Genomic DNA, 15,078 nt, shown 5'->3' on the forward strand with positions numbered 1-15,078 from the left:
AATAAAAATTAATTAATTAATTAATTAATTAAACATTGTTGAAACTTAAGGCAAGGTCTAATAAGTCTTTGTGATGTATATTCTTTTTTTTTTTTGCAACTAAAACAGGATTTTTTAAATTGTGGTAAAATGTACATTACATAAAATTTCCCACCTTAACCATTTTTAACTAGCATTAAGTACGTTCACATTGTTGTGCAACCGTCACCACCATCCACCTCCAGAACTTTCTCATTTTCCCCAAAGTGAAGCTGTGTCCCCATGAAACACTAACTAACTCCCTAGCCTCTGTCAACCACTTGTCTGTCTCTGTGAATTTGTCTGTAGGGACCTCATATAAGTGGACTCATACACTATTTGTCTTTTTGTGTCTGGCTATATTCTTTATTTTAGATAACTTATTGATAACTTTTTTATTCTATGAGTGACACATATTTGTTTTGCAAAATATAGGAAATACATAAACCAAAGGAAGAAAATAAACGTCACCTTTAAGTTCTACTCAGATAACCACTAACAACATTTTTTTTATCTTTTAGAGAGAGAGACATTATAATTTGTTGTCTGCTTTTCACTTAGCAGGGTATTGTGAATATCTTTCCGTGTCCTTAAATATTTTCTGTGTAACCATTTCAGTGGCTGCCTCATAATTTTTTATAGTTTTTTCATTGAAGTATAGTTGATTTACAGGGTTTCAGGTGTACAGCAAAGTGATTCAGTTATACATGTACATATATGTATATATTCTTTTTCAGGTTCTTTTCCATTATAGTTACTACAATATACTGAATATAGTTTCCTGTGCTATACCGTAGGTTCTTGTTGTTTATTTTATATATAGTAGTGTGTGTCTGTCAGTCCCAAACTCCTAATTTATGCCTCTCCCTTTCCCTTCTGGTAACCGTAAGTTTGTTGTCTATGTCTGTGAGTCTATTTCTGTTTTGTAAATACGTTCATTTGTATCATTTTTTTACATTCCACATATAAGTGGTATCATATGATATTTGTCCTTCTGTTTGTGACTTACTTCACTTAGTATGTTGATTTCTAGGTCCATCCACGTTGCTGCAAATGGCATTATTTCATTCTTTTTTGTGGCTGAGTAGTATTCCATTGTATGTGTGCACCACAACTTCTTTATCCACTCCTCCACCGATGGACATTTAAGTTGCTTCCATGTCTTGGCTATTGTAAGTTGTGCTGCTGTGAACGTTGGGATGCATGTATCTTTTCGAGTGAGAGTTTTCTCCAGGTATATCAGATGCATCGTAATTTAATGAACGGTCTCCTTCCTGTCCTAGTGCAGTCAGGCTCCAAGGTCTGTCTGTCTGTGTGCCCCTGACTTCATCGTCCTGAATGGCGGCTCCTTGGCATTTGGCCTGGTGTCTGTGGAGCAGGTCTGCCTGTGAGCAGCTCACTGACCAGGCCATCTCTTCTTTTTCCAGGATGACGGAGCTTTTCAGTTTGATTGACACCATGTGGCCTCCAGTGGCGCCTCTGAAAGCACCAGGCCACGGGCCAGCCTTCGAGGTAAGCCCAGCACTGCAGCGTCCCCCAACCCCACGCCCCCCGTCGCACCTGCTCTGTGGCCACCAGGCGCTGAGCCAGTGCCAGCCCACAGTGCACATCCCAAGAAGCCCAGGTCCAGAGGGAGGGTGGGAGCCGGTACAGAGATCCAGACCCACTCGCCTCGCTCACAGGCTAGGGCCTGGCTGCCTTCCACACGGTGCCACATGCGTGCCTCCTGAGGTTACTTTACACGACGCCTCTCGACCCCGATCGTCACGGGCCACCGCGCACTGAGGGTCTCAGCCTCGCACCGAACAAGAAGCGGGTGGTTTCCCCGCCACCTTCCAGTCAGTAGTAGAACCAACACTTAGTCACCAATTAGAGCAAAAACTCAGTAAACAGAATCCATGGGTATTGGTTCACCCACCAGCTCAGCCAGGGATTTCCCTTTCCTTCCTCATCACATTGTTTATGGTAGTCAGTTGCTCACAGGTAGCAAAATCGACGGATGAAAATGTGTGCCTCCTCCCCGCCCTGAGCCCTGTCCAGCAGGCTGGCAGCGGCTGCTTTGGGCTTTAGCTCCCCAAGCTGAGAACTGGGGCCACCTTGCTTGTGTGGTAGCTGACTTCCTAGCACAGGCCGAGACGGTGGCTCTGTCCTGTGCTAGACCAGCAGCCTAGTGGTCAGGAATGCCAGTTCTAGATTACTTCCCGGGAAGACGTTTCTAAATGGTGTCGTCAGTGTGCTCTGAAGAATAAACTTCTAAGATGAAATCTTGAATTGGTAATAAACTCAAAAGCACAGAAGTTCTTATGCTTGTTTCCAGAGAGAAACAACATAACCCATCTCTTACAGAGCCTTCCAGAGAAACAGCCTGCATCTGTGAATAAAGAGGTCTTTATTAAAGAGTAGATTTATATTAATAGTGTATTTGAGTCTTTTAACAATACATTCATGTTCTACTTTTGCCTTCATTTTGAACAGGAAAAAACTCATCTGCCTCCTCCTAGCTTCTGTTACATCCTCACTGCTCATCCAAACCTGGGACAAATTGATGCAATTGAAGAAGACTCTATTTCGAAGCTTTACCAGCCTCCAATTCCCCGCTTCTTAAGAGAAATTCTCCAGGTGGCGTCTTTGTTTGTACCCTGGTCTCAGTTACTTTGCTGTGTCTGTGAGCTTGGGGAGACATTCCTCTCTGTTTTCAATACCTTTCCAGACTGATGGCCCCTGTACCCGTTGCAGTTTCTATGCCAGAGTGATTTACCAAAGACCACAGGTAATCCATCTCTCTTTCTCAAAACGTGTTGCATAGCTTATTAAAGGATAATCTCTCTCAGAAACTGCTGGAGTAGCAAAAGAGAAAAACACTGTTGAACTTGAGCTGTGTGCACTCTGTGCTGACGCGGTGGTCAGCCCGTTCCTTGTGCAGGTGGGGCTGCAGCCCCTGGTGAAGCGCCGGGCGTGCAGCCGCCAGGGGGACCCGCCCGGTTCTCAGACCAGGCCCGTCGGCTCCTCTCTGACACAGGCAGGCTGTAGAAAGGAAGAAGCAGCTGGAGCCTCCTTTCCGGGGTGAAAGTAGGAACCTCAGGGTGGAGCTCAGCCATTTCTAAGGTCTCTTTCTTCCACCGTCGAGAGGAGCCTGTGGTCGCCGGGCGGCACCCAAGTCAGAGGGCCGAGGCCGGGGGAGGGCTGCTCTCGGCCCTCAGTCCTGCAGGAGCCTCCACTGGACCTCAACTCAGAGCTGGACAGCCACGTGTCACAGCCACTCCCTGTTCGCTCGTAGGCACTTGAGAGAGATTCAGCACCTGTCCCGGAACTCGAGGGCTCTCGTCTCCCTCCCTGTAACTTTCTCGAACTTCTTGTATGTAGTCTCCCTCCCAACCACGTGAGCGCTCCCCCTCCCCCCACCGAGTCACAGCTCCTGACCGTGCCGTCACCTCCTCCGCCCGGTCGTGTCAACCGCCACGTGGGATCCTCAGCCTGACCACACCATCCACGCCAGCAGCACCAGCTGAACCTCGTGCCAGCCAGGTTCTCGCAGGCCAGCCCTGCTGGCCCCCTGACGGGGGCCTTGCCAGCCAAATCCTCGTCCCCATTTGCATCTACTGGATCCTCATGGCGAGTGCCATTGTGTCCTCATCACCCCACAGAGGCCCCATCTCCCATTACCATCGCGCCACGTTGGAGCGCAGGACTCCAACATATGAATTGGTGGGGCGGGGAGAGGCAGCGGAGGGGGACATAAGCATTCAGTTCGTGACCATTCCTAACCCCTGGGAAGCTTACATCTAGCAGGAGAGCAGAGTGTGTGTGCTGCCGGTAAGACGGTGTGCTGATCAGCACCCTAGCTGTGTGAACACATGGCGTTGGGAGGAGGGGCACGGCTCCCTCCTGGTGGGTCAGAGGGCGAGCAGAGTGGAGCCAGGGACGGGCGGGTCTCCCCCGCAGAGGAGCCCTTAAACCAGCTGCGAGGTGGGCGCTCACAGGGCTCAGCCGTGTCCTGGGGGCTGCTGACCAAGACATGCAAAGGCTATTGCGTGTTTTGAAATACTTATTGAAATGATATCAGAAATTGTTAGTGTTAATAATAATCATCTAAGATTATTGCTTTTAAAAAAATAATTTTGGCTCTAAGAGAAGCTACTAAGGTAACAGCCTGAGTGTGTCCTTGAATCCTAGGTGAACAGTTTGCTTCTGGAGCCAAGGGAGGTGTGGCTGGTGGTGACCGACGCTACTCTGCAAGCACAGGGTGAGGGCTCGGGCCTCCCCAGAACCGTGCCTGTGCGCGTGGCCCCCTCATGTGTGCTGGGCCAGGAAGTCCGGGACGCGCTCTCCGAGGCCACCTCCAAGAGCTTCTTCTTCAGGGACGCTCTCCGAGACCAAGGTACGCATTCCTCTTCCTGACAGCCCTGATGTGGTGACTGAGAGATGCCAGAAAATGGCTTTGTGGGTTCTTGATGCTTCTGTGTTGCTCTGGAAATGCAGGCCCCATCCCGAAGTCCACTGCGGACAAGACCCCTGTGATGGCCACACGGACAGAACCAGAACCCCCTGCATGCAGTGCCGGCACAGCAGCAGGAGGTGTCAGTGGTCACTCAAGGGTGGTCTGTTGGGGTCACACTTTACAGGTGCAGAAGCCACCTGAAGCCACTGCCTGGCGCATCACTTTTTAAAACAAATAAAAAGCTAGAACATTTAAACACATGCTTTCATCCCTCAGTATCCACCCCTCTGCGGACACCAAGACCTGCAGGTGCTCAGGTCCCTTCTGTAAAATGGTGGTATCTGCATATGAGCTGCACACATCCTCCCACATTTTTTTTTTTAAATAAATTTATTTATTTATTTTTGGCTGCGTTGGGTCTTCGTTGCTGTGCGCGGGCTTTCTCTAGTTGCGGCGAGCGGGGGCTACTCTTTGTTGCCGTGCGCGGGCTTCTCATCGCGGTGGCTTCTCTTTGTGGAGCAGGGGCTTTAGTAGTTGTGGCACATGGGCTCAGTAGTTGCAGCACATGGGCTCTAGAGCGTAGGCTCAGTAGTTGTGACCCATGGGCTTAGTTGCTCTGCAGCTTGTGGGATCTTCCCGGCCCAGAGCTCGAACCCGTGTCCTCTGCATTGGCAGGCAGATTCTTAACCACTGCGCCACCAGGGAAGCCCTCCTCCCACACTTTAAATCTTCTCCAGATCACTTAACGAAACCTAACACGATGTCAGTGCTGTGTAACTACTTGCCGGTGTGCAGCAAATTCAAATTTTGCTTTCTGGAACTTTTTTCCCAAATATTTTCCATCCACCGTTGTTTGAATCCATGCTAGTTTGAATCTGCAGATGCAGAACCTGCAGATACAGAGACCTAACTGTATGCTTAGATTAGTCAGTACTTTTTTCCAGGAATCAAAGTAGGATCCTGCCTAGACTGTATATTTTTCAGTGTATATAACTTGCATGACACAGAATTTGCCTTTATGGATGGAATTTGAACCTAGTGTTTGTGTGCTCTTACAGCTTAGTGCACAAGGCTTTGGGCTTCCTTTCTGCACGGTGCTGTGTCTCTGGACACACGGGAACCGCACAGTGGTGCCCTTGGCTCCCCCAGTCCCCCCAGCTCCCAGGAGGCTGGCAAAGGACACATCTCTACTGGCAGGAGAACTCGCTTGTTTCAAACCTCAGAGCTGCAATAATCTGAAGTGTCTCTGTTGGCAGGTCAGGTTGTTTGTGTTGGACGAACTGTCCTCCTGCTTCCAAAGCCCCAGCTGGGCGTGGCCTCTGGTGCCTGGGAGCTGACGAGCCCTGTGAGGCTGGATGAGCTGGATTCTGTCACTCGGGTCAACTCCATTTGCAGCGTCCAAGGTGGGTAGTCGGTTTTGATGGAAGAGGTATTTGTATTTCCTTAAGTATCACACTTACCTTATATTCATGTGCTCGTTTGTTCATCGAGTATTTGTTGAGTGCCTGACATTGGATGCGTGACAAAGATGCGACCAGATACAGGACGGCAGCCTGCAGTGCTCCGAGTGCCTGTCGCCAGGACCTCACCTGTAGGAGGCACGGACAGGAGCCCTGAACCGAGATGGCAGGGGAGGGGGGCTGGTCAGGTGCAGGGTGGGGGCAGGAGGAGAGCAGGGCTTACAAAGGCTGCTGACAGGGCAGGTGGATAAGCGCCAGAGTCTGGGAAGAGGCTGCAGGGGCATCTGGAGGGGCCGGAGGGGCTGCGGCCTCAGGTAGCACCCAGGGTGGGGGGCGAAACAGGGCAAGGAAGTAGATCTGCGGGTGGATTAGTCAGGAGGAAAACTGACAGGTAGGGTAACAAATTCAGTACAGGGGAGCAAGATGTGGATGGAGGGCAGGAATGTCTGTGAAAGTAATTTGCTGCATTAATTTCCAAAAAGTACAGAAATTCCAGAAGTAACATTGAGGGCCTGTCTCTTCCACCCTTGGACCACTAGATTCCTGAACGCCACTGTGGTTTTTGTGAACAGCAAAAGCTGTGATGCCGCTGATGCTTGAACCCACAGCCCCTGTGTGCTCGTGAGACTGAGCACGTGTTCGTTGTGTTGAGGCCGTTTGGATTTTCCCTTCTTTGCGTTTCCTTTTACCGTTAGTACCGAAACATAACTGCTACAGCCTGGTGGTCCTGAAGAAGGCAGGCTCTGTCCCCTGTGTCCGGGTCCCCACTTCCTTATCTCTGCAGCAGGGGTAACAGGACTGACCCCAAAGCCTTGCTGAGGAGTAAATGGAGCTGGTGGCGAAGGCGGACATTGAGTGCTCCCTGCTCCGGGCCGGGCGGAGGGTGGCTGGCTGGGGGCTGGGGGCTGCGGGCAGTGACGGCAGGGGTGGGGCGCCAGGGCCCTCGGGATTGCTCTGGCAGAGTTGGTAAAGGCCTTCCAGACAGGTGAGGGCACGTGGAAAACGCCGGGCAGCCGTGAGAGCTTCGTGTGCTGGCGGAGCGGGGCTGTCGTGGGCAGGCTGGCCCTGTGCTGTTCTGCTGTCCCCGGCCGTGTTAACGAGGTGGGATGGTCAGATTTTTGTCTTAAATGAAGCGATTCTTTCAGCAGCACGGACCGACTGTGGTGCAAAGCCGTGGCTGGCTGTTGGCAGGAAGATGATTGCGCTGCTGTTTGGAGGAGCACGGGGGAGGGTGGCCGCGAGTCTGGAGGCCGAGAGGGCCAAACTCAAGCAGACTCGGGCAGCCTGTCCACAGCCTGTGGTTTCCAGCCGCCCGCCGAGAGGCTCCCATCCCCTCACCTCTCTCAGAGAGGGGTCGCTCCCGGGCTCAGAGCAGGGAAGGGTGAGGAAGCAGCCCCCAAGTGACAGTCCCCACCCCTCCCGCTTGGGCCTTAGGGGACCGCAGGCATCGCCACCACCTGAAGCACCACTTTATGAGAAAATGCACCTGAAGAGCTGGCTTCCTGAGGAGGGTTTGGAACCTGACCCACTCTTACCTGCAGCCAAGGGAGTAAGAAGCACAGACGTACAAGCAGAGGAGAATGTGTAGACACTTGTAGGGACAGAGAGAAGACCCGATTTTTCTGAAGACCCTAATATTTAAAAACAAAAAACTTATAGTGAGCTTTACAGAACACAACATTAACCGTTTCAGAGTGAGAAACTCAGTGGCTGTCACTCCACTTACAGGGTTGTGCATCCACCTCCTAGTCTACATCTTGGCTTTTGTCATCTGAGTGGCTTTGAAAACAAAGTGGCAGTCTAGTTTTCAATCCCAGTGTCATTGAGATGAAACTCACCCTTTTAAAGTGTACAGCTCACTGTTTCTAGTGTGTTCACACAGTTGTGCAACACGCCCACTAACTAGCCCCAGAGAGGAACCTGCGTCTGTCGGCAGTCACGCCCTGTCCCCGCCCAGCCCCCCGGCTCCTGCTTCTCTACCTTCAGCCTCATGGACACTCATGCGCGTGAATCGTGCGCTGTGTGCTCCTTGGTTTCTGGCTGCTTTCACTCAGCAGGACATTTTCGAGGCATTTCTCAGGCTGCATTCCTTTCTGTGGCGGAATATTCCATCGTATGGGTAGACCCTGTTTTGTTTATCCATTCATCAGTTGATGCACATTTTTTTGATACTGCGATTCATGCCGCTGTGAATATTCACGTAAGGCCTTTGGGCAGACATCTGTTTTCCATTCTTCGGGTGGGTTTGCGTGGGCCATGATCGTAACTAGAGAGCAGCAGCAGATCTGGGAGGAAGCTGTGCCCCCGCCGTAGAAAGCAACCCTTCAGGGGGACAGAGCTGAGACTGAGATTGGGCACTCCCGGTGCAGACAAGGTGACCAAAGGGCAGCGTCAGGAAGTGTGGCTCACGGTGAGAGATCCAGTGTCTACTGGGGCCTCTCTGGAGAAGGGCAGTGTTGATGGAGGGTCTCTGGCCAGCACCACCCGTGGAGCGACACCTGGGCAGTGGAGGGAGAGCTGGGCCGGCACAGTCCTCCTCGTGCCCCCGGAGCAGAGCTCTGTGACAGGTCACATCCCCTGCGCTCCACGTCCTCACCAGCGTTTGGTGTTCTCAGGGCTGTAGGTTGTCAGCCATTCTAACAGGTGTGTGATGGTGCCTCATTGCTATTTTAGCTGGCGTTTCCCTGACCACATGGGATGTGGAGCGTCTTTCATGTGCTTATTTGCCATCTGTATATCTTCTGTGGTGAGGTGTCTGTGAAGGGCTTTGGTCCATTTTTTTATTCAGGTTGTTCATTTTCTTATTGTTGAGTTTTAAGAGTTTTTTCATATATTTTGGGGAACAGTCCTTTGTCAGATAGGTCTTTTGCAAATATTTTTTCCTGTCCTTGGCTTGTCTCTTCATTTTCTTAACAGTGTCTGCAGACCAGTTTTAATTTTAGTGAAGTCCAACATCAACTTTTATTTTTCATGAATTGTGCTTTTGGTGTATCTAAAAACTCGTTGTCTGATCCAGGGTCACCCAGATTTTCTCCTGTTTTCTTCTAGGAGTTTTATAGTTTTGCATTTTACAATTAAGTCTATGATCCATTTTCAGTTAAATTTTGTGAAAGGTGTAAGGTCTTTCTGGATTCATTTTTTTCCCATGTGTTTGTCAGTTGTTCTGTCACTGTTGAAAAGACTGTCCTTTCTCTATTGAAATGTCAAAGATCAGTCGACTATATTTATGTGGGTCTATTTCTAGGCTCTCTATTCTGTTGCACTGATTTATTTGTTCTTTCACTGTTACAACACTGTCCTGATTATGATAGCTCTGTTGTGTGTCAGTCCTCCAGCGTTGTTCTTCATTATTGTCTTGGCTATTCTAGGTCTTTTTGTCTTCCATATAAACTTTAAAATCGGTTTGTTGGTATCCACAGAATAACTTGCTGGGATTTTGATTGGGATTGTGTTGACTCTGTAGAGCAACTTAGAAAAAATGTACATCTTAACACTGTTGAGTCTTCCTGTACGTAAACATGGAATATCTCACCGTTGATTTCTTTCAGCAGAGTTTTGTAGTTTTCCTCACATAGATCTTGTACATATTTTGCTACACTTATACCTAAGTATTTCATTTATTTTAGCTAATGTAAATGGTGTTGTGTGTTTTTAATTTCAGATTTCCTTGTTTATTGTTAGTATATAGGAAAGCAATTGACTTTTGTATTTTAACCTTGTATCCTACAACCTAGCTACAAACATGTTTGTAGTTCTAGATTTTTTGTTGTTGATTCTTTGGGGTATTCTACAGAGAAAACTGTCATCTGTGGACAGGACAGTGTTTTTCTTCATTCCCGACCTGTATACATTTTATTTCCTTTCCTGGCCTCTCGCATAAACTGGGACTCCCAGCACCAGGTTGCGTAGAAGCGGTGAGAGGGGACTTCCTTGCCCTGTTGCTGATCTTAAGGAGAAAGCATCAACTTTCTTTCTCACCATTAGGTAATGACGTTAGCTGTAGGGGTTTTGTTTTTTTGTTTGTTGTTTTTTCTGCTAAAGATAATCTCTTTGTTCCACACATTGAAGGAAAAGAACCCTGCTCTTCTCCTACCGCTCTCTTCCTTCCCCTCCAGTTGGTTCTGTGTGTTGCTAAGGTTGATGCTGTTCTGTAGCTATAAAGCCTTGCACTTTGTCTACAGGTTGATCCTCAAAGATGAAAATCAATAAGTGGTATTTTGGGACTTCCCTGGTGGTCTGGTGGTTAAGACTTCGCCTTCCGGTGCAAGGGGTTTGGGTTCAATCCCTGGTTGTGGAGCTAAGATCCCACATGCCTCACGGCCAAAAAAACAAAACATAAATCAGAAGCAGTATTGTAACAAATTAAATAAAGACTTTAAAAATGGTCCACATGAAAAACATCTTTAAAAATGGTATTTTTATGATTATATAAATATTTTTAGCTGAACGGGAAACTAGTCTACACACTCTAGTTCCTTTCTTCTATGGTTTTTTTCATGGAGTTTTATGTTGACTTTTATTTTCCTAGCACTGCCTGCCCTACACCCTAATTTTCTCCCAAGTCCTCAAAAACGGTGACAAATCTTTGGAGTCATCCTTTTCCTTTGTAATCTCCCTCCTGGAGCCTTCTGTCCCTCTGAACCAATCTTGACTAGTTGCTCTGTTGTCAGCTATTGTCCTGGACCTCCCTTCTATTAATCATTTAGGTTCGATTCATTCTTTCCTAAATCACATAACTTCTTTGTTAGTTTATTCTGTCTGTAGGTTTTTTGTAAATGTTCTTTACCAAGTTGTGGAAACCCCCTCTTTTCCTAGGCTACTGAGAGTTTTTATCATGAATGGGTGTCGGATTTTGTCCAACACTTTTTCTGCATCTATTGATATGATCATATGATTTTTCTTTAGTCTGTTGATATGATAAATTACAGTAATTGATTTTTTAAAATACTGAACCAGCCTTGTAAACCTGTAATAAATCCCATTTGGTCATGGTATAATCCTTTTTTTTATATAGTTGGATTAGATTGCTAATATCTTGTTAAGGACTTTTGTAACTATGTTCATGAGAGATATTGGTCTGTAGTTTTCCTTTCATGTAATGTCTTTATCTGGATTTGGTACTAGGTGAATGCTGTCCTCAGAGGATGAGTTAGGAAGTATTCCTTCTGCTACTATCTTCATGGAAGAAATTATAGAGTACTGGTATAATTCCTTTCTTAACTGTTTGATAGAATTTATCCGTGAACCCATCTGGGCCTGGTGCTTTCTGTTTTGGAAGGTTGTGAATTATTGATTCAATTGCTTTAATATAGGCTTACCTTGTTTTATTGAGCTTGGTAGATCGTGCATTTTTCACACATTGAAGTTTTGTGGCAACCCTGTGTCAAGCAAGTCTATCAGTGCTATTTTTCAACAGCATTTGCTCACTTTGTGTCTTGGTGTCACGTTTTGGTAATTTGTGCAATATTTCAGATTTTTTCATTATGATTATATTTGCTGTGGTGATCTGTGGTCAGTGATGTTTGATGCTACTATTACAAAAACATTATGACTTGCTGAAGGCTCAGATGATGGTTAGCATAGTTTAGCAATTAAGTATTCTTTAATTAAGTGGGTTTTTTTAGACATAATGTATTTATTGCACACTTAATAGACTACAGTATAGTGTAGACGTAACTCTTATATGCACTGGGAACCCCCCAAATTCACGTGACTAGCTTTCTGGCAGTATTCGCTTTATTGTGGTGAGTGGTCTGGATCCGAGCCCACAGTGTCTCTGAGGTGTGCCTGTAGGTCTCAGCCTATTCAGATCACTAGTTAATTCTTGTGGGAGTTTTTGCAGATTGTGTCTTTCAAGGAATTGGTCCATTTCACCTAAGTTATTGAACTTGGGTGCATAGAGTTATTTCTGACATTCCTTTATTCTCCTTTTATTACTGATCCACGGGAGCAGTAATGACGGCCCCTCTTTCATTTCTGATATAAATAATTTGTTTCTTCTCTCTTTTATCCTTGGTTATCCTAGCTAGAAGTTTATTTAATTTTTATTGACCTGTTCAAAGAACCAACTTTTGGGTTTCTTGATTTTTTTTTTCTATTGATTTCCTGTTTTCAATGTCAGTGATTTCTGCTCTAATTTTTGTTACTGCTTATGTTCTCCTTACTTTGTGTTTTAGTTTACTTCTCTTTTTCTTGTTTCTTAAGATGAAAGCTTAGATTATCGATTTTAGATGTTTTCTAATATTTACATTTAGTGCTGTAAACTTCTCTAAGCACTGCTTTTGCTGCACCCCACAAGTTTTGATGTGTTTTTGTTTTCATTTAGTTCAAGGTATTTTCAAATTTCTCGAGATTTCTTCTTTGACGCACGTGTTATTTAGAAGTGCATTGTTTAATCTCCAAATATTTGGGGGTTTTCCAGTTATCTTTCTGTTATTGATTTCTGTTTAATTCCATTGTGGTTTAGGAGCACATTTAGTATGATTTTTATACCTTTAAATGTGTTAAGGTGTGTTTTGTGGCCCAGAATGTGGTCTGTCTGGATGAATGTCCCATGAGAGCTTGAGAGGAAGGTGTGTCCTTCTCTTGTCGGATGGAGGCGTCTGTAAACATCAGTCAGAACCGGGAATGGTGCTACTCAGTTCAACTATGTCTTTATGAGTTTCTGCCTGTTGATCTGTCGGTCACTGGTAAGGGGACTTGAAGTCTCCAAACACAATATATAAAATACAGCCATGGGCCTGTTTCTCTCCTCGCAGTTCTGTCAGTTGGCTTCACGTGGTTTTAGCAGCCTGTTGTTAGGCAGACACGCATTAAGGACAGATACGTCTCCTAGGAGAACAGACCCCTTTCCCATGAGGTAATGCCCCTCTCGATCCCTGATGACTTTCCTTGCTCCAGAGTCGGCTGTGTCTGAAATTAATGTAGCTCTCTAGTTTTCTCTTATTAGCATGAGCATAATGTAACTTTTTCTATCCCTTTGCTTTTCATCTCTTTGAGTCTTTGTGTTTGAAGCAGATTTCTTGTAGACACCGTAGAGATGGCTCACATTTTTTGTCCGCTCTTAAGAGTCTCTTTCTTATATTTAGACCATTGACATTTAAAGTGAATATTTCTATCATTGGATTAAGATCTATCATACGTATATTTGTTTTCTGTTCCTTGCTCTTGTTTCTTTTTTTGTTTTCCACTTTCTTCCTGCCTTTTCTCATTTTTTTTTTCCCCCTTGGCTGCACCAGGTGGGATCTTAGTTCCCCGACCAGGGATCAAACCCAGGCCCTCGGCAGTGGAAGCGCCAGGTCCTAACCACTGGACGCCAGGGAAGTCCCTGCCTTTTCTCATTTTAATTGAGCATTCTGTATGATTCCATTTTCTCCTCTCTCTCAGGGTGTCAATTATACTTCTAGAAAAAAGTTTTAGTAGTTGCCCTAGAGTTTGCAGTGCACACTTAGAACCAGTCAAATCCACTTTCAGATAACACTGCCTGCTTCAGGGTGTAGCCACGTTATCAGTCCCTCCCTCAGTCCCTTATAACAGCTGTCATTCACTTCACTTACTCACAAGGCATAACACTGAACCCATCGTTGTTATAGATCAGTTTAGAACAACAGAGGTTAAAGATTTTACTTTACCCTCATTTATTCCTTTTCCAGTGCCCTTCCTTTACTTCACGTAGGTCCAATTTCTGACCTATATCATTTCATTACCTTCATTACCGTTTTAACGTTGAGCACTCTGGGGGTCTCTCGGAAGCTGTCCTGCAGGCGTGCAGGTGGGTCAGTGGATGTGTACAGGCTGTTACCACAGTGCAGCCAGACCCTCCGAGAAGGCCCAGCTAACTAGGGATTAAGAGAAGACGAAGCCCAGCTGCAAAAACCAGGGGTGGGCCCAGCCTCCCACACAGGAGCCCCTGGCCAAGGCAGAGACCAGGCAGGGACCAGCTCCCAGCTGGACACAGGGACGGGACCCCCTGCCCTCCAGCCAGCCGTGGGCTGGCCCAGACTGGATTCCATCAAATCCAGGATAGCCCCTCAGCCGTGCTCTGCTCTGCCCGGCCTGCCCCAGGCGGGGCTCTCAGCTGGCCTCAGGGTCTCCCTCGGCCACCTGGACCTGGCAGGACAGCGAGCGTGTTCCCTGAGCAGAGCTGGGACGGACGCAGAGAGCGGCCTGTGCGTCAGTCACTCACTGAGAGCCAGCAGCGCCTGCCAGGAAGACGTCTCCAGGAGGTGACGGCCCCCACGGCCTCCCTCCCCGAGAGTCGGCTCCCAGAGCTGCAGGGACTTCCTTCCAGTCTGTTTTTGGGGACAGTTTTGCAGTTGGTTTTATCTTCCTTGCCCCACTTGACACTCTGTATCTGCCGCTTGCTGGTGGGCGGTGATCTTCCCTGCGCTATGCAGGGGGCAGAGTCCTGTCCTCAAACCGGGTGTCGACCTCGACCTAGAAGAAGGTCCTGAGCCCCAACTTCTTTCAGCCAGAAAGAAGGGTGGGGACAGTGTGGCAGAGAGCTGGCCGCCCACAAAGGACGGGCCCGAGTGCCTCCAATAGGACCCTCAGGAAGGACCTTTTACTAAGTCGTTTTTATAAACATGTGATACACCTTCCCAAGCCTACTTACAAGAGGTTTCTGTAAGCGAGACAAAGAATGTAAAGGCTTTTAACAGCAAATTGCAGCAATTTGCCAGAATTCTCAAACCCTAACAACAGTTGTTGTTTTCCTTCTGATGCTTCTTTAAGTGAATGTCCTAGATACTAAAGGTTAATAGTACAATTCCCAGCTGTCCCCTGGGTTGCCAGAAGGGATTGCCAGTGGTGTGGAGACCCCAGATGAAATGTATTTCCTCAGCTCGTGCCTTGTTCCCTAATTGGAGGGAAATTGCTTAATCTCATGTAAGTGTAAATGCTGTTAACACCCAAAAATATTCTAGGGTAAAGGGAACTGTGGTTTGTAGCAGTCTTCTTTTTCTTAATTCATTTAGCAGACCTGCCAAGGACTGTGTGAGCCTCTGTGCTGACACGCCCTGGGGTGGGAGCCCTCCCCGCAACCTGGACTCTTGACATTCATGAAGACACGCCTTCGGCTGTATTATAAGCTCTTATTGGCTTAACTTTTCATTGCTTTGACTCAGTCTTGATTAGATTTGCAAGAACAATGAAATTAGCTGG

General features: G+C 47.1%; 1 protein-coding gene across 9 annotated transcripts in view; it reads left to right on the forward strand.

Moving 5' to 3' along the window:
* SPIDR (scaffold protein involved in DNA repair) overlaps positions 1-15,078 on the forward strand; it is a 377,600-nt gene that overhangs the window by 332,493 nt on the left and 30,029 nt on the right. For all 9 annotated transcript variants that reach the window (XR_011070777.1, XM_068525972.1, XM_068525967.1 and 6 more), the window contains 5 exons: positions 1,446-1,530; positions 2,494-2,637; positions 2,729-2,788; positions 4,192-4,396; positions 5,713-5,859. Coding sequence is in view for 8 of the 9 variants with exons in the window: in XM_068525972.1 (XP_068382073.1) it covers positions 1,446-1,530; positions 2,494-2,637; positions 2,729-2,788; positions 4,192-4,396; positions 5,713-5,859 (641 nt within the window). In the remaining variant the exon portion in view is untranslated. The remainder of the gene's footprint in view (positions 1-1,445; positions 1,531-2,493; positions 2,638-2,728; positions 2,789-4,191; positions 4,397-5,712; positions 5,860-15,078) is intronic.

The sequence above is a fragment of the Eschrichtius robustus genome, chromosome 17 (assembly GCF_028021215.1).
Source record: "Eschrichtius robustus isolate mEscRob2 chromosome 17, mEscRob2.pri, whole genome shotgun sequence".
NCBI classification, from domain to species: Eukaryota; Metazoa; Chordata; class Mammalia; order Artiodactyla; family Eschrichtiidae; genus Eschrichtius; species Eschrichtius robustus.